This window comes from Tupaia chinensis, unplaced genomic scaffold (genome assembly GCF_000334495.1).
Source record: "Tupaia chinensis unplaced genomic scaffold, TupChi_1.0 Scaffold000311_2, whole genome shotgun sequence".
In the NCBI taxonomy this organism is placed as follows: domain Eukaryota; kingdom Metazoa; phylum Chordata; class Mammalia; order Scandentia; family Tupaiidae; genus Tupaia; species Tupaia belangeri.
Genome location: NW_006159803.1, coordinates 3,031,221 through 3,050,212, shown reverse-complemented (window position 1 = coordinate 3,050,212; position 18,992 = coordinate 3,031,221). Strand labels below are relative to the sequence as shown.

Sequence of the window (18,992 nt, the reverse complement as noted above, 5' to 3'; positions counted from 1 at the left end):
TTGGCACACACTTCATCTATCCTTATCGAGGAAAGTATACGGAGGTAGGGGGGGCCTTCAAAAAACTCATAGAAAGTGAATATTATGAAAAACCTAGGGTGGATTTCAGAGATGTTTTTTGCATCAAAACAAATGTGTACTTTTATTATATTTTTTCACAGAGCTTTGAAGTTCCTTCCTACTGGCATAATGCTCTGGGTTTCTCATCTCATCCTCAATTCAGTCATCTTCTATGGTTGGGGCATGATGACCTTTGACCTAAGTTTCCTGCCTGGGTGAAACTATAAAGAAGATAAGCACTATTTTCTTACTTTCTCTCTATCAACTAGTGCAGTCTTAGATAAAGACATTTGCTTTGTAGGCCCTGGGCTGTTACCAGGTACAGATTAGATTTTGGGTGTTGAAGGGCTGGCTCTGTAGCCTAGTTATGTGAGGTGGATCCCACATGGTTGACCACAGTTCAAATCCTGCCCAGGGTGACTTGAGAAACACACCTGGCATGCATGCATGTGTTCTCCAAATCCTGACAGGTCACAGAAATGAGAAGCGATTGTGGGGTGACCATATAGAGGGATGCTTCCCTCTGTGCTTCCTACTCCAGCTCTGTAGCTAGTACAAGCACCCTCTAGCAAAAAAAAGTGGGGGGAGAACAAAAGGAAATACATTTTTAACCTTGGGCACAGCATAGCCTTGAATTTAATTTTTTACCCCTTTTATGATAGAGTGTGTGTATGTATGAAAGAGAAATAGAGGCAGAAAGACCCTTTGCAGGGCTGTGATTCCCCCTTCCTCTAGTCTTCCAGCATTCACAGATCCTGGGCATACATGCATGTACCTGGCATTTTTTTTTTCTTTTTTTTTTTTGGAGGGTTAAGTGCTTCATATTTCATACCTGGCATTTCTTTTTTCTTTTTTTTTTTTTGGAGAGGTTTTGCTATAGGGCACGTGCACTCGCCAGACAGAGACAGAGAGACAGAAAGCGAGAAGGCACCCCCCAGGGGGGATGGCCACACTGCAATCCCTTCTCCTCCATTCTCCTCTCGGGATTCTGGGCATGTACACACACACGCCCAGCGTGAGTTTAAGCCACTGGGTCTGGGACTCGAACCACGGTCGACTACGTGGGAGTCCAGCAACACAGCCATTACGCCAACTGCTGGTCCCTACCTGGCATGTTTTTAAGTGAACTGGACCGGGAACTGAAATTGTGTTGGTCTTTAGCTGCCAGCTCCATGGTGTTGTGTGCTACTGACTGTGCCATAGAGGCTGGGACTTGGGTTTAATTTTCTAAATATTCCACCAGGACCTAATTCATCCTCTTTGTAGCTAAATCTGTATTACTACCAGCAGTCCAAAGAACACTTGGAGAGACACCTTGGTTGATAAAGATGAACACAGGATCATCCTGACAGGCTTTATTTTCATCTTCCAAAGCATAGAAGTTTGCAGACCATTGACTTGATGGTTAATACCAGGGAATTAACAAAGCAGTTCTCAACCCTGGCTGCACAGTAGGAGAGCATTTAAAAAATACAAATATTCCTGCCCCCTTCCTAGAAATTTGGTTTGAATTTGGTCAACATCAATATTCTTTTATTTTTAGGAGAGATTTTTGCTATAGGGTGCATGTGCTTGCTGGAGAGACAGAGACAGACAGAAAGTGAGAAATCACCCCCCAGGGGGATAGCCATGCCACAATCTCCTCCCCTCCATTTTCCTCTTGCAATTTTTGGGCATGCATGCATATGTGCCCAGCATGAGTTTAAGCCACTGGGTCCAGGACTTGAACCATGGTTGACTATGTGGGAGTCCAGAGGTATAATCATTACACCATCTGCTGGTCTCTCGATATTCTTTAAAAGCAATAGAGATGACACTAATGTGCAGCCAGGTGTAGCACCAACAGGTTAAAGGAACAAAATACTGAAAAGTGTCAGAGCAGTCTTCTTCAAATCAGTTACTTCTAACAAGACAAACCATGTGGTAGAGATTTCCTTTTAATACACTTTACCTCTACAATAGTTAACAGAGTTTCTTGAGAGTTTCGCATAACTTCCATGGTTTTCTCACAGCATCTGCAGTCAAGCACATTATAAATATGAGTTTTCTTACACATCAGTGTTTTTAACATATCCTTATCTATATACTCTTGTGTATAGTATGCTGAGACTATATTATTAAGTTCTTTTTGCCATAGGGCCCATGTGCTCACTGGGGAGAGACAGAGACAAAGAGAGGGAAAATGAGAAATTACCCCTGGCAGGGGATGGTCATGCCACAAGAGCTTTTTCTTCATTCTCCTCCTGGGATTTTGGGCACATGCACACACATACTTCGGCATGATTTTTAAGCTGTCAGTTCCTGGACTTGAATTGCTGTTAGCCACATGGGAGTTAAGCGCTTTAACCACTATGCTACCTGCTAGCCCCAAGATTATTATTATTTCTTTCTAAGAGGTTTTTGCTATAGGGTGCGTGCACTCGCCAGAAAGAGAGACAGAGAGACAAAAAGTGAGAAGTCACCCTCTGGGGGGATGGCCACGCCACAATCCCTTTTCCTCCATTCTCTTCTCGGGATCTTGGGCACGCATGCACACGTGCCCAGCATGAGTTTAAGCCACCAGGTTTGGGACTCGAACTGCGGTAGACTACATGGAAATCCAGCAATGTAGCCATTATGCCATCTGCTAGTCCCCCCAAGATGATTATTAAAAATTCCCAAATTTGTAACTCAACAGAGCAGAATATTTGGTAGAGTTGGTTTTCAATAGATGTTTCTGGGGGTGGCCCCACTCCTAGTGGGAAGGGTAGCTGTATCCTACATAACAACCATAGTTTAAGTCCAGGCCCTCGAGGCTTAAAAAACAGATGGGTTGTGTGTACATGTGTGCTCAAAATCTCAACAGGATAGAGAAACAGAGAAGGGACTGTGATGTGACCATGCCCCTGGGGGGTGCTTTCTTCCTCTTCTCCCTCCCTCCCTCCCTCTCTCTCTGGTAGTAGATATGCTCTCTGGCAATTAAAAAAGAAATCGATGTTTCTGAAATAAAAACAAATATATGTGATTATTTCATTAGCTTAGCATTTATAAGAATAACACTATACTACTAAGAAACATTTCTTTCAGTGTTTGATTACTGTGGCTATTATTAATTTACTTTGATTAGAATCTGCTCTAAATACCTATGCTAGGAAAACTGCAGTGAACTGCAAAGCATTTTTAGGAAGAAGCTATATTAGGATATAAGCTTCTTTAACACAAGAATATAGTCACTTCTATATACCCAAATAGAAGCTCCCAATAGTAATTCTGATCAGTAAAAAGAATGAGTTAACTGGGATAGAGGTGTTTAAAGGTAAAGGTGGGCCTCTTCCAGGAGAGGTTAGGAATGACAGTATGTATGTTATATTGGGTTAGGTACCTGTAGTCAGAGGAAAGGAAAATTATTACTGTTTTCATCCAAGGTCCTTTCCTTAGTACTGGTAAAACCACTGGGATGTAGTTCTAGCACTGAATTCTGTAATCTAAATAAATGTATAATCCAAAAAAGTTTTACATCCAATATTGCCTAACCTCTTATTTTTTACTGCTTACCTTCTGAAGACACCTTCAACACCAGTAATGCCCATGCCATCCACAATATCTCTGGTGAGTCTAAAAGGAACTGTTTCAGGAGTAGGAAGGATTTTACCCTGTTCAAAAGCGACTCCTAAAGTAAAAAGTACAGTGAGGTTAGGAGGTTTGACAGATAATTTACTTTCTTCCTAAATGGCATGTGAGCTTTAAACAAAGGTAAAAAAATATGGGACCAGCAGTTAGCGTGATGGCTATTGTAGCTAAACTCCCATGTAGCCGACTGCGGTTCAAGTCCCAGAACCGGTGGCTTAAACTCACGCCAGGAGCGTGTGCATGCATGCCCAAGATCCCAAGAGGAGAAAGGAGGAGAAGGAATTGCGGTGTGGCCATCCCTCCTGGGGGGTGATTTCTCACTTTTTGTCTCTCTGTCTTTCTGGTGAGCGCACATGCCCTATAGTAAAAACCTCTCAAAAAACAAAACAAAACAAAACAAAACAAAAAAAACCACCAAAAACAAGGTTAAAAAAAAATCACTCACATATATTCATACTATTGTAGAACACATAGTGATTTATTCTATGTTTTGCTCTGCTTGCTTATCTCCATCATTGTTCGAGATCTGCCTCAAATCCAAAATTTCAATTACAGTATGATTCTATTATTTCCAGCTGGTTGTTTTTAAATTTATTTTATCATGATAGGAAATATGTACACACACGAGGCAGAGGAGAGAACCCTCGACAGGGTCTCTTGCTGCTATTCCCTTTCCCCACCCCTCCAGCTCATCAGGACCCTGGCATGTGCACATATATGCCCAGCGTGTTTTCATGCTGACCCAGGAATCTGAACCCATGGTTGGCCATGTGGTTTCCAGAACTACAGTTCTATTTATTACTGATTGTTCCACTAGGGTGAGCCCATCTGATTTTCCTTTATATTTTCCATTTCTATGCTGAGACTTACTATATTTTCATTTGTTTTCAGCATGTTTGTAATCGTTCCTTAAAGCAGTTTTATGATTACTGTTTGTTACATTTTAGATGACAGCATATCATCCGAAGACTCATGTTTTGGAATTTGGTTAGCAGGTGGTGACTAGATGTCTCCCAAAATTTCATGTGTTGGGACTTGGTTGTATTCTAAAGGTGTTAAACGAAACTTTAATCCCTTCATGGTGTTCCAGAGTGGGGTCTCTGGGTGTGATAAAGTCATTACAGTGGGGACCCCATGCTAGAGTTCTGGTGTATGTATAAGTAGTGGAAATGAGGCAGGTGGGTCACGCTGCTATAGAATGTGCTCCGCTCTGCTCAAGGTTCTGCCTTCCAACATTTTGTGATACCTTTGGGTGTTCCAGCCACCAGAATTATGAGTCAATAAACCTTCCTTTTTTGAAGAGATTTTTGCTATAGGGCATGTATGTGCGGCAGACAGACAGAAAGCAAGAAATCACCCCCAAGGTGGGATGGCCACACTGCAATTCCTTCTCATCCATTCTCTTCTCTGGATTTTAGGCATGTACGCACATGCACCTGGTGTGAGTTTTAAGTCGCTGGGTCTGGAACTTGAACCATGGTCAACTACATGGAAGTCCAGTGATGTAACCATTACACCATCTGCTTTATTTCTTTATAAATCACACAGTCTCAGGTATTTCTGTTAGTAACACAATAATGGACTAAGACCCCTCTTTAAAACCCTTGTCAGATAGGGCCAGCCAGTGGTATGGTGGTTAAGGTGGCTGGATCCTACATGACTGTCCAGTCACTAACCACCTCTTTAAGTCTTACCACCATCCTGAATTCTAACACTGTAGATTAATTTGATCAGTTTTCAAATTTTGTATAAATGCAAGTACATAGTATGGTTGGAAAGGAAAGAAGGCTTCTGGTGTGTTAGTAAAGATCTGTTAATTTGGGTGTTGGTTACATAGGTTTAAAATTATATACAATAGTATGATCCCTTTTGTGTTTGGAGTCTCTTACTTAAGCACAATACTTGGGAGACTCTTCTGTGCTGTGTGTAGCTATTGTTCATTTAACCTTACTGTTATGTAACATCCATTTTTTAAAAATAATTTTCTTTCTTTTCTTTTCCTCTCTCTTTCGAGAGTGAGAGAGAGTGAGAGAGAGTGAGAGAGAGTGAGAGAGAGTGAGAGAGAGTGAGAGAGAGTGAGAGAGAGTGAGAGAGAGTGAGAGAGAGTGAGAGAGAGTGAGAGAGAGAGAGAGAGAGAGAGAGAGAAAGCAAGCCACCCAGTCTGGGACTAGAAGTGCAGTCAGCCATGTGGGAGTCAGTGCCCTTAACCCCCATGCCACCTGCTAGCCCCTGTAACATTCCATTTTGAAAATACAATAAAGAATTTAGCCTGACTTTTTGGTCCAGTACTGATTTATCTCTCAAGTTACTCAACTACATGCAGACTTCACTCCAGCTCCATTTCATGTCTGACCATTCTTATCATAGGCTACATCTTAATTATTCCTTCTTGCAAATCTACTTTTCCTTCTGTCTGGATTATCCCTCCTTCTTTCCTTTCTTGAAGATCTTGCTCAACTGTCCAATCTTCTAGTAAGTTTTACTCATTATGATAGGCAGAGTTAGCTACTCTTTTTAGCATCACTATGTATTTTCTTCACCACCCCCCAAAACAAAAGGTTTTGTTGCTTTGATGTGCAGTCTTTCTAGCATCAGTAGTATCTTGGTAGGCAAATAATATCCCTTGATATTCAAACATCTACTAAATAAAGACAGAGACTTTATTACTTACCTAAATCTATATGTACAAGCTCCGCCGACTGCTCATTTATCAAGATATTCTGTACATGTCTATCACCAAGTCCAAGTATGTAACCAACTAGATTTAAAAAAAAACCTGAAATCAATTATTTCCAGTACACATTTAGCAATAATGTCAGCTAATACCACTCACACTATATAGTTTTCAAGTGGGTTAGGCATTTTAGCCTATTTAAAGGAAACCATACATAACTGGAACTCTTTTCCTTGAGAGAAACGAGTACACATGTACACACACAAGAAAACATGGATGAGAGAGGGTAGAGAGAGAGAGCTGGAGTGGGAGAGCTGTCATTTTTTGACAGAGCCTTGCTAACACAATCCTCTTGTCCCAGCCTCCTGGTTAGCTAGGATTATGAGTGTGTGCTACTGCACCCAGGTTGTTCACTTTGGACCCAGATCCAAATACAGTCTACTATTATATGCTCAAACTTCACCCAGTGCTGCCTTACCACTTGTGTCACTGTGACTGGGCCCGTAACTGGGCATTTTGAATTTAATTCATTTTATAGATCCTAGATGATTTGCTTAAAAATGCTGTCTTTATCAATAGGTACACATTTAAAAATATCAGTACTCTGAATATGAGTGTGATTGTGGCCAACAGGTGACATGGTGGTTAAGGTGCTGGACTCTCATATAGTAGACTATGGTTTGAGTCTTTTACCCGGCGACTTGAAAAGAAAAAAAAAATCATGCAGGGGCATGTGTACATGCATGCCCAGAATCTTTTTTTTTTTTTTTTTGAGAGGTTTTTGCTATAGGGCGCGTGCGCTCGCCAGATAGACAGAGAGAGACATAGAGTCAGAAAGCGAGAAATCACCCCCCAGGGGGGATGGCCACGCCGCAATCCCTTCTCCTCCATTCACCTCTCGGGATCTTGGGCACGCATGCACACGCACCCGGCATGAGTTTAAGCCACTGTGTCCGGGACTCAAACTGCGGTCGACTACGTGGGAGTCCAGCGACATGCCCAGAATCTTGAGAGGAAAATGGAGAAGGGACTATGGCATGGCCATCCCCCTATAGGGTAATTTCTCATTTTCCTTCTCTCTGCCTCTCTCCACCTCTGGAGAGTACATAAGCCCTATGGCAAAAACCTTAAAAAAACCCCCAAAAACCCATGATTATGAAAAAATTAAATTGATACAGGTACATTACATAAAAAAATAACACACATCATCAATAACAAAGCACAGAAAGAACTTGGACTGAAAAATTAAAATTAAAACTCATTATTAAAACTCATTATCAAATTAAAAATTAAAATTAAGACTCATTATTTACCTGGACCAAAGAAGTGCATTATATGCACTCAAATTTTTATTGAGTATACTTATAAATTGAGAAGCCTATAAATAAATTTTTTCATATTTCGGTGTAACTTTCTTTTCCCTAATATTATATATAAATCAATCATTAATGTATTAATCAGGCATATATCCATGAAAAAGTGCATTCCTGTTCTAAGACAAATGATAATATACCTTAAAATGCTTTTAACCTAGTAAGAGACATCATATGGCATTTCAGGAAAAACACTGGGTAGGGCAGTGAGGATGCTTGGGTGCCTGGCTAGTTGTGATCAACTGAACCTACTTTCTTACTTATAAACTAAATTAAGTTAAAACAGATTAGTGATTCTCAATGTAGAAGATTCTAGTTTCACAATTATTATTGTGAAGTTTCAAAACACACATTCCCTATCCATACATATTTTTTAAACCTTACACATGTGATGAAGAGAGTTATATTTAGTTATAGACTGACAGATTTGATATTCCTATTAGTTCTCATACTCTAGAATTTTGTATACTGCTCTATGTGGCTACAAAAATCTCCTGGAAAAAAAAAAAGGTCAAAATATATGTTGTCTCCCGAATTAAATATATGTTGTGATTTCTATTCTGAAAACAAAATTCTATTAAATATGATCAGTCACTGGGTCACAGTATCATGGTCTTATAGAGGTTCTGTTCAAAAGAATAATAATCAAGAGATAAGGCCATTGAGTTATCACAGGTTTTGCTGTTTTCCAAAGAAAATCTTAGAAAATAATATATTGAGTGGAGAGAAAATAAGCCATATTCTGATAAAACAAAGAAAAATAATAACTACTTTTACTTCTTTACCTCTTCTGTAAAAGCTATGGAAAGCTATGCTTAGAAGGGATGAGTTAGAGGGACCAGCAGGTGGTGTGGTGGTTAAGGCACTGGACACTCCCACATGGCCGACCAGGGTTCGAGTCCTGAATCTGGCGGCTTGCTTTCTCACTTCCTCTCTCTTTCACTCTCACCCTCTGTGTCTCTCTGGTCAAATTAAAAAATAAATGAGTGAATAAATAAAAATAAAATAATTATTAAAAAAAAGAAGGGATGAATTAGGATGAACAAAGAAACACAATGATGTCATGATGAAGATGGTTTGGTTAACAACCATCATCTTTCTTCAACTTGGGATGTAGTAAACTACTGAATCTACTAAGATGTGCCAGAAGATTACCAATAGAAGAAGTGGCTACGCTGCGAGTATAGGCCAGTCGCTTCTCAAACCAAACAGCCGGGTCCAAGAATTTTTCCATGCAGAAGTAACGAAAAACTGGTTGAAAATTCTGGCAAATATCCATGAAGGTTTCATATTTCTCTTCGAAAGATTTCTTTTGCACCTCCTTTAAACAGATTACATATAAAATTATTTTCTCAATTCTGCATTCATCCAGCCGAGGTAATGCTCACTATATTCTTATTTCATGTATTTCTTATATGAAAAATGTGATATAGGAGCAATAAAAAGATGAACAACATAATGGGGCCAGAAAGTGGCAGGGTGGTTAAGGTGCTGGACTCCCACATAACCAACTTGGAGGCTTGAAAATCACACTAGGCTCATAGTGTGCTACATACTCTTTCTGTCTAGAAAACCAACTCATGTACAAAAGTATTCAAACACCTTCTCTATGAATCCTTTCCTGAACTTGTCCTCCAGGTAGAACTACTTCCTCCTCATCTATACTGAACCCTGTGTACCCTCTACAGACTTCCATCACAATGCCTATAGCACTTACCACACATTTTAAAAAAACACATAAAATGCACAGTAAAATAAAAAATAAATGGATTTTAGAGACAAGGTTCAAATCCTTGCTCCACTGTTTATTAGATCACTGAAAATTACATTCTCCTAACTTTTAATTTTAAAATGAGGCTAAGGGGGACCAGCAGATGGCATAGTAATGATGTCACTCGACTCCCACATGGCCAATTGCAGTTCAAGTACTGGACCTGGTGGCTTGAAACTCATGCTAGGCATGTATGTATGTGTGCCCAAGATCCTAGGAGAAGAATGGAGAAGGAATTGGGGTGTGGCCATCTCCCCCTTGGGGGGGTGATTTCTTGCGTTTTCTCATTGTCTCTTTCTCTCTCTCTCTCTCCAGTGAGCACATGCTCCCTATGGGAAAAAAACCTCTACTAAAATAAAAAATAAAAATGAGGATAAGAATAATTATGTTTACTTGTAATATTTGTGATGTCTCAGCACTGTACCCGGTAGACAAGAAGAAGATCAACAAGTGTCATTCGTTCAGTGAATGCACAAATAGCCAGTGTGATGTGGCAAATGTAGTAGAAGGGTCTCTGTATCAGTTTCATATAAAAATTATTTCAGAATATGGTTTTTTTGTTTGTTTTAGTGTTTTAAGAATTATCCTAAACTGGAAGCAAATGAGAGTGAGTTGAGTAACATTTAAATTTCTCATCTGACATGAGCTCACAGTACATGGTTTAAAAATCTTCCTTTTTCACTCACACTTTCATTCCAGTGAGCTTACATTCTTTTTACATAGTGTGTTTAATAATTACCTTATGAAATCAGACTTTCTATATTCTATATTTGACAGCTGTCAGCTTTAATAAACTATTTAATAATCAAGTAATAACTTTTGGTTGCCACTCACCATCATTTTCTTTTGGCATTGATAAGCACTGAAATCCTTTGGCCTGTATCTTTTATGAGCACCATCTTCATTGTTAACAAGAAATTCACCAATAGGGACAGTTCCTGTACACCATTCAAGAACACCACTTCGCTGAGAGAGGGGAACCACCTGAAGTTACAGATTAAACAATTTTTGATTATAGAAGGCCATTAAAGAGCATATGATGATCATTCAACTATCAGAGGCAATGCAAAACATTTTTTCAAGTTATATTAATATTTCTCTGTCCATATAGGAAACGGAGCTTTTGAACACAAATTTATGCTCAAAGAATATCATTTTCTAGTCTGCTACTTATACTTCTTAGAATCCATCCATCTCTCACTCCCTGAGAGGTGACATCTGTTAATTATATTCATCATCAACATCTGTGATTAATGCATACTTAGTGTCCATTTAACAAAGAAATAAACTTTACTTTCTTTGTGCTTTTTTTCCCTAAGTTTATTTATTTATTTATTTTGGAGAGGTTTTTGCTATAGGGCGCGTGCGCTTGCCAGACAGACAGAGAGAGACATAGAGACAGAAAGCGAGAAATCACCCCCCAGAGGGGATGGCCACGCCGCAATCCCTTCTCCTCCATTCTCCTCTTGGGATCTTGGGCATGCACGCACACGCGCCTGGCGTGAGTCTCAAGCCACCAGGTCCGGGATGTGAACTGCGGTCGACTACGTGGGAGTCCAGCGACAGCCATTACGCTAACTACTGGTTCCCCCTAAGTTTATTTTTATTCATGATAGACAGCATGTGCAAAGGGACTGGGGAGAAAGGAGCACCCTTGACAAATTCTGGTCATGTTGTGATCCCCTTTCCACAGCTCCCTATCTCTGAAGGATCCTGGACATGCAGGCATGTCTCAGGGCATGCTCATGCTGACCAGGGAATCTGAACCTGCACTGCAGTCAGCCAACTGGCTTCCAATGCTGCAGTTCAGCTTGAACTGACTGCACCATCAGGCAGGCCTCCTTACACTTACACTTTGGAAAATACTACCCTGGAATGTGATCTCAATTTTAGCATACTTTATTGAAACTGCATATATTCTTGCTTTATAGTGTTATTCATTTCACCCAGAGGACATGAATTCCTCAACATAAACACAGATATTTTACCAGGAAGATATTAAAAAAAAATTATTATATATTTTGCCTAGCCAAGTAGAAAGGCAGCACTGTGTGAGGCAGGGACCACGTGAGTGGCTTGAGTTGAGATCCAACTAACCTGAGCAGACTGATCATGGTGGTGTGTGCCTACATTCCTAGCAAACTGGGAGGCTGGAACAGAGGATCACAATGGCAAGTCCCTGTCAAAAATACCTCCCTCTCATAAAAAATAATTATGACAAGGTGTAGAAAACTATAGAAACAAATACTCTTATCTGTTAGGCAACTTTATCCAATCTAAGATACCCTCATATTTGCTGGGAAAGAGGTAAAACTCCCTGTGTACCTCTCACAGATGCCATTCCTCTCTCCACCATCAAGATGACTGCTAGCTCACCATGTTCATGTACTTTTTGGTTTCTTTTTTTTATTTCAAAGCTATATAATACATAAACAGCTGTAACCTTTAAATAGAGTATTCTATATTATGTTTGTTTCTACTTGAGTTTTCCTCACTCAACAGCTTTACCTTTTTTTGTATTAATACATTTAAGTCATTCATTTTAACAACTATACACTGTACAGATACATCACAATTACACAATCTATCCAATCAGCATGTGAACATTCACAGTGTTTCTAGATTCTCTGAAATTCTGCTACAATGAACTGAATATATTTCAGTTTCTCTAGGGTATATACATGGGAACCCACTAGCTCATCATAGGGGATATGTATCTTCAAATTAGTTGATTTTCTGAATTCAACTACACACACATTGCCAAAAAACTATCCAAAGTGATTATTCTCACCAGCACTTATTCCATAACTTCCCCACCACTTAGTATTTTCAGATTTTTATACTGTGTCTATTTGAGGATATGTAATTATACCTCACTGTAATTTCAATTTGTATTTTACAGATTATTGGTAAAGTATCATTTGAAAGGTCTACTGGCCATTCAGATGTTTTCTTCTTGAGAGCTGATAGTATTCTTTATCTTTTTTTTCTACTAGCTTATCTTTTCATGTTAAGAGTATAGTTAACTTAGTTTTTTATATATTCTACATATAAATTCCTTGTTATTAATATTTTGATACTTTGTTACTGTTATTAACACTACTATACTTGCTTTTTCAGTTGGTCACTTGTTTTCACACCATCTTTAATTCTATATTTATTTATTTTTAAAGATTTTTTTTTTTTTCCATAGTGTGTATATGCTTGCCGGGGAGAGAGAGAGAGAGAGAGCGAGAGAGAGAGAAATAAAGAGAGGGAAAGTAAGGAATCACCCCCTGGGGGGATGGCCACACTGCAATTCTTTCTCTTTCATTCTCCTCTCTGGATCTTGGGCATGCACACACATGTGACTAGCATGATTTTTAAGTCACTGGGTCTGGGACTTGAACCCTGGTCAGCTTATTAGCCATTAAGTCCAATCACTATGTCACTGGCTGGTCCCACATTTTTTATTTTAATGTAGTCAAATATGTTGAACTGTTTTAAGTTTTGTGCCTTAAGGTGACTTTTAATTAAAATTTAGTTAATTAAAATTTGTAGAGTAGGGACCAGCAGATGGTGTAATGCTTGCATCTCTGGACTCCCACATCACTGACTACAGTTTGAGTCCTGGACCCAGTGGCTTCAAATTCACACCAGGTACATGTGCATGCATGCCCAAAATCCCAAGAAGAGAATGAAAGAAATGGGATGGTGGTGTGGCCATCCCCCCTAGTGAGTGATTTCTCACATTCTGTCTCTCTCTCTCTCTCTCCGGTGAGGGCACACATCCTACAGCCAAAAAATCTCTCTTAAAAAAGAAAATTATCTGTTGAGAATATAGTAGGTATTATACAGTGGTAGGGCCCTGAAAATAGACTAGCAAACAAGAATGATGAAGACTGTGCCTTTGTAAAGCTTCATGCTGGTTAACAAACATGAACTCTTAACATTTAATGATGTTAGGTAATAATACATTTTTTAAAAAGAGAAAGTAATGGTGAAATGGCCAGACAAGGCCCTGGTGATGACATTGGAGCAAAAACCTGAATGAAGTAAGGGAGGAATAGCTACAAAGATCTGAGGGATGCCAAGCAGAGGGAAGTAGAAGTCATGAGGTGAAAATTGAAGTGGTATATTTCAGCTACGGCAAAAAGACCAGCTGAGTTAAGCGGAGATGACTCACCCACCACACAGAGAAAATGAGAGAGAAGCATGGGGAGAGTGGAAGATAAGGCATTTAAAGTCACTTAGGGAGCTTTCGCTCTGGGATAATGAGAACTCATGTAGGGTTGTGAACAGGAAAGTGACACATTCTGTCTTAGCCACTTTTAAAAGGCTCACTCAAACTGCTGTGAATAGAACTAGCTTTGCCTTGTTACAGTAGTGATATGGGAAGGAAGGGTAACAGTGGATTCAGCAATGAAACCAGAAAGGACTAATCTATGGGAAATAGACCCTTGTAAATAGGACTTATTGTTATTTATTAGAAAACACAGGCTAAATGAATAATGAAAGAGCCCAAAGATGATTAGCTAATAGAATAATGTGACTTAAAGAATGTCTTCTCAAACTGCTAGAGACCATGTAAATGGGCAGACCTTCCTTCAGGTAATCTAGCAATATCTAGCATTATAGGTAAATGTTTCCTTTAACCCATCAGTCTCACTTTTGGAAATCTGCCCTACAGATTCACCTGCATGTGTGTGAAGTTTGTATTTTCAAACTTCTTTATTATAGTGCAGCATTATTTGCAGTAGCAAAAGATTAGAAACCTAAATGCCCATTTCAAAGGACTTGTATAATAAAGCATACGTATACACACAATACAGTTGTTTAAAAAATAAAGATTTCTATGACCTATTGTTAAGTAGAAAAAAGAGAGGAAGAAAATACTTCAATTAACTATATGAACCACCTAACCACAATTAACATCAATGAATACTTTTTAAAAAGAAAATTAAAAATGGTACTTTTAATTATAAGGTTGGTAATCTATGACCTTTGGACCAAACCCAGCCCCAGTCCTTTTTTGTACAGCTTGAGAGCTAAAAATGGGTTTTCATTTTTAAAGGACTTGTAAAGAAGAATGCACAACATTGGTTCTTCACAAAACACATCTGCTGACCCTGCTCCAAATTATGGCAACAGCCATACAAACTAATTACCTTATATGTGCAGATAGTAAGTTTCCTCTTCCTAGTTTCAGTGTCTCTCTGCAGTAATGTATTACACATCTGGAAAACCTGCTGCATAACAGCATCTTGTCTCAGATCATCACGGCCCTTCGGAAGAATCAAACATGAAATAACCATAAGCATAGTTCTTTTTATTACAAAGTCAGAGTCTTCTGAGAATAGCAAAAGGCTCTCAGAAGTGAACTTGAGCATCTTTGTTTTTTTTAACAGTCTTTTAAATAATTAAGACCTACTGCAATTCTTACATTTAGAATGAAGTATTAATCAGTATGCCCACCCAGATTGATTAGGAAATCAATCTGCCGGGGCCGGTAGGTGGCATGGTGGTTAGGGCGCTGGACTCCCACATGGCCCTTTGTGGTTCGAGTCCCAGACCTGGCAGCTTGCTCTCTCACTTTACCTTTCTCTCTCTCTCTCTCTCATCAAAAAATAATAGTGATAATAAATAAAATTGAATCATTACTAAAAAAAAAAAAAAATTAGTCTACCTACCCAGACTGATTAAGGCAAAATAAGTTTCCCAAGTTGCCACTGTAATTAGATTAACTGGAACTCTCCCACCTGAGACCCACTGCAAAATAGCTGAGGGGAGCAGCACTATTTCACTCTACCACTCCACAGCAGGGCCCACACAGCTCCCAAGCAGTCAAAGTCATTCAGGGAGGACAGATGTCTCTTTCTAGTAGATTCTTTAGCATTTGGCACAGTGCCAGGCCCTGTATACTGAGGCAAAGGCCTTCACGTTGTACTCAAGGAAACAAGGAACAAGCAACGAAGTATTTTTTCACAAGAGAACTGTTAACCTCATTATGCTGTCCATGTTAACAGCGTTCTTTTACTTGAACCAACTATATAGTAATGAGGATCTTTTAGAGACAGAAAAAAATGGAGAAAAGTATTCTGGTCATAGAAAAGAATGCATTTCTATTCTGCAGGGTTTCCTCACAATGAAGAACTGAAGCAAATAAAATAGAAGAAAATGTCAGCTGTTTTTCTTGGACTGATGTCATTGAACCCCCCCTAGGGCTATACCTCAGAGAAGGGAAGTCTTACCTTGACAAGTTGTCTCCTTTCCTTGCCATCAGAGCCTACACAGTCTATTATTTTTGGTAAATTTAAACCTCCTGCTAAACGAAATTCTGGTTTAAATGACTTTATAGTCACCAAATTTCCATATTCTCCTGTTGGGTCCACCTAATAAGAAGTATAAATGTGATAATAGGTCAGATATACTATTTGCATTTAAAGAAAAACAAATTATAACTTAAGTAGCAACTTTATTAAACAGAAGAATGACATTGTGCTGTTAGTTAAGAACTGTAAGGCAATACTTCTGTGTAATGAAAGAATATTTTATATTGGAAAGGTTTTTTAAAAAATGACATACACAAGTTACATTATTAAGTATCTCCTACTAAAACTAGGGTACACCAAGTGAGAATAATGTTGTTGAAAAATTTGAAAAACCAGAATTCTGGTGTTGTCACTTACTTATATACATTAAGCCATCTGAGAAATAACTACACTTTTCACAAAAACATAGAAAAGTAGGGCCAGCACTTGGCAGTTAAGGTGCTAGATTCTCACATGGCCAACCATGGTTTGAGTCCCAGATATGATGGCTTGAAAATCATGCCAGGCACGTGTGTCTGTGTATTTTCTAGAGGGTAAAGAGGAGTTTTCTATGTGACAACAGCTAAATCTGTTTTGTTTTGTTTTTCCCAAGAAATATTCAGCTAAATAACTTAGCAGATGTAGAGGGTATCAGTTAAATCTACACAATGCAGCTATATACTGATTAAGGCAAAATAAGTTTCCCAAGTTGCCACTGTAATTAGATTAACTGGAACTCTCCCACCTGAGACCCACTGCAAAATAGCTGAGGGGAGCAGCACTATTTCACTCTACCACTCCACAGCAGGGCCCACACAGCTCCCAAGCAGTCAAAGTCATTCAGGGAGGACAGATGTCTCTTTCTAGTAGATTCTTTAGCATTTGGCACAGTGCCAGGCCCTGTATACTGAGGCAAAGGCCTTCACGTTGTACTCAAGGAAACAAGGAACAAGCAACGAAGTATTTTTTCACAAGAGAACTGTTAACCTCATTATGCTGTCCATGTTAACAGCGTTCTTTTACTTGAACCAACTATATAGTAATGAGGATCTTTTAGAGACAGAAAAAAATGGAGAAAAGTATTCTGGTCATAGAAAAGAATGCATTTCTATTCTGCAGGGTTTCCTCACAATGAAGAACTGAAGCAAATAAAATAGAAGAAAATGTCAGCTGTTTTTCTTGGACTGATGTCATTGAACCCCCCCTAGGGCTATACCTCAGAGAAGGGAAGTCTTACCTTGACAAGTTGTCTCCTTTCCTTGCCATCAGAGCCTACACAGTCTATTATTTTTGGTAAATTTAAACCTCCTGCTAAACGAAATTCTGGTTTAAATGACTTTATAGTCACCAAATTTCCATATTCTCCTGTTGGGTCCACCTAATAAGAAGTATAAATGTGATAATAGGTCAGATATACTATTTGCATTTAAAGAAAAACAAATTATAACTTAAGTAGCAACTTTATTAAACAGAAGAATGACATTGTGCTGTTAGTTAAGAACTGTAAGGCAATACTTCTGTGTAATGAAAGAATATTTTATATTGGAAAGGTTTTTTAAAAAATGACATACACAAGTTACATTATTAAGTATCTCCTACTAAAACTAGGGTACACCAAGTGAGAATAATGTTGTTGAAAAATTTGAAAAACCAGAATTCTGGTGTTGTCACTTACTTATATACATTAAGCCATCTGAGAAATAACTACACTTTTCACAAAAACATAGAAAAGTAGGGCCAGCACTTGGCAGTTAAGGTGCTAGATTCTCACATGGCCAACCATGGTTTGAGTCCCAGATATGATGGCTTGAAAATCATGCCAGGCACGTGTGTCTGTGTATTTTCTAGAGGGTAAAGAGGAGTTTTCTATGTGACAACAGCTAAATCTGTTTTGTTTTGTTTTTCCCAAGAAATATTCAGCTAAATAACTTAGCAGATGTAGAGGGTATCAGTTAAATCTACACAATGCAGCTATATTCCAAATTAAATAACTACAGATAGTAATCACTAAACTGCAAACTTGCAAGGGATTTATACTGCAGTTAAAATGATAGCTTTCTAAACTATTATCTTTATTATTACACATATCTCTGCCCATAAGGTATATCCAACAATAAAAGGTCACTAAAATATGTAGCATATATATAATCAACAATGTATAATACATGCTATATTATTTAATACCCTAATATATTAGAGCCAACACATTCTACTGAGCATAGAATTTTAAAAACATATAAAGCAATTAGAGGCCAGAAGGTGGCATAGTGGTTAAGGTGCTGGACTCCCACATGGCCGGCCATGGTTCAAGTCCTGGATCTAGCACAAAAATCACGGGGCAGGTATGTATGCATGCTCGAAATCCCAGAGGAGAATGGAGAAGGGACTGTGGTATGGCCACTCCCTTTGGCAGGGTGATATCTCACTTTCCCTCTGTTTGTCTCTGGTGAGCACACATGCCCTGTGGCAAAAACCCTAAGAATGAATGAATGAATGAACGAACGAACATACACACATACATAAAACAACTGAAAAATTCCTTGTCAAGTCAAAAATTAATCTTGGCATAAGCACATGGAAATCTTCACTATTCTAGCCAAAGAAGGTAATTGTCTACAGACCTTTTAAGAATAGGCAGTAGAAAAGAGAGCGAAAATCTTTCAGTATTTTAAGGCTCAAGCAAATAACATCTCATACACAAAAACTATAGTTTCAAACACAGGACACTACCAATATTTAAACAATTGTAGCTTTAAATATAAAAAATCTCTTTTAAATGGTTCAATTTAATAAAGACAGATTTTGTTTCATTTAAAAAAATTAAGAGATCATGGCAAATTACCTTAATTTCCATAGTAGGGACAACAACATCTTCTAAATTCTTAAGTTTAGTAATTGGTTGGTCTACTGGAATATTTATGCCTTCTGTATTTAAAAATAAAGAGATTTTTAGTGACAATTGCAAACTGAGGTACAGCACTGAAGATCAAGCAGAGGTATATAACAGGTCACATATACCCTAGCTTATGGCTAATTTGTGGTTCTGGTTCTGACTTAGAAATGAAGATTAGGGAACCAGCAGGTGGCGTGGTAGTTAAGGTGCTAGACACTCCCACATGGCTGACCACGGTTTGATTCCTGGACTTGGTAACTTGCTTTCTCACTTTTTCTCTCTTTCTCTCCCTGGTCAAATTAAATGAATGAATAAATAAAAT

General features: G+C 38.6%; 1 protein-coding gene across 6 annotated transcripts in view; it reads right to left on the bottom strand.

Annotated features, from left to right (window-relative positions):
• Positions 1-18,992, bottom strand: part of ATM (ATM serine/threonine kinase) — a 127,081-nt gene that overhangs the window by 698 nt on the left and 107,391 nt on the right. For all 6 annotated transcript variants that reach the window (XM_006150955.3, XM_027772858.1, XM_014588796.2 and 3 more), the window contains 8 exons: positions 18,620-18,702; positions 17,015-17,155; positions 14,635-14,751; positions 10,322-10,471; positions 8,872-9,037; positions 6,341-6,427; positions 3,595-3,709; positions 2,012-2,075 (listed from right to left, as the gene is read on the bottom strand). In XM_006150955.3, coding sequence (XP_006151017.1) covers positions 2,012-2,075; positions 3,595-3,709; positions 6,341-6,427; positions 8,872-9,037; positions 10,322-10,471; positions 14,635-14,751; positions 17,015-17,155; positions 18,620-18,702 — 923 coding nt within the window. The remainder of the gene's footprint in view (positions 1-2,011; positions 2,076-3,594; positions 3,710-6,340; positions 6,428-8,871; positions 9,038-10,321; positions 10,472-14,634; positions 14,752-17,014; positions 17,156-18,619; positions 18,703-18,992) is intronic.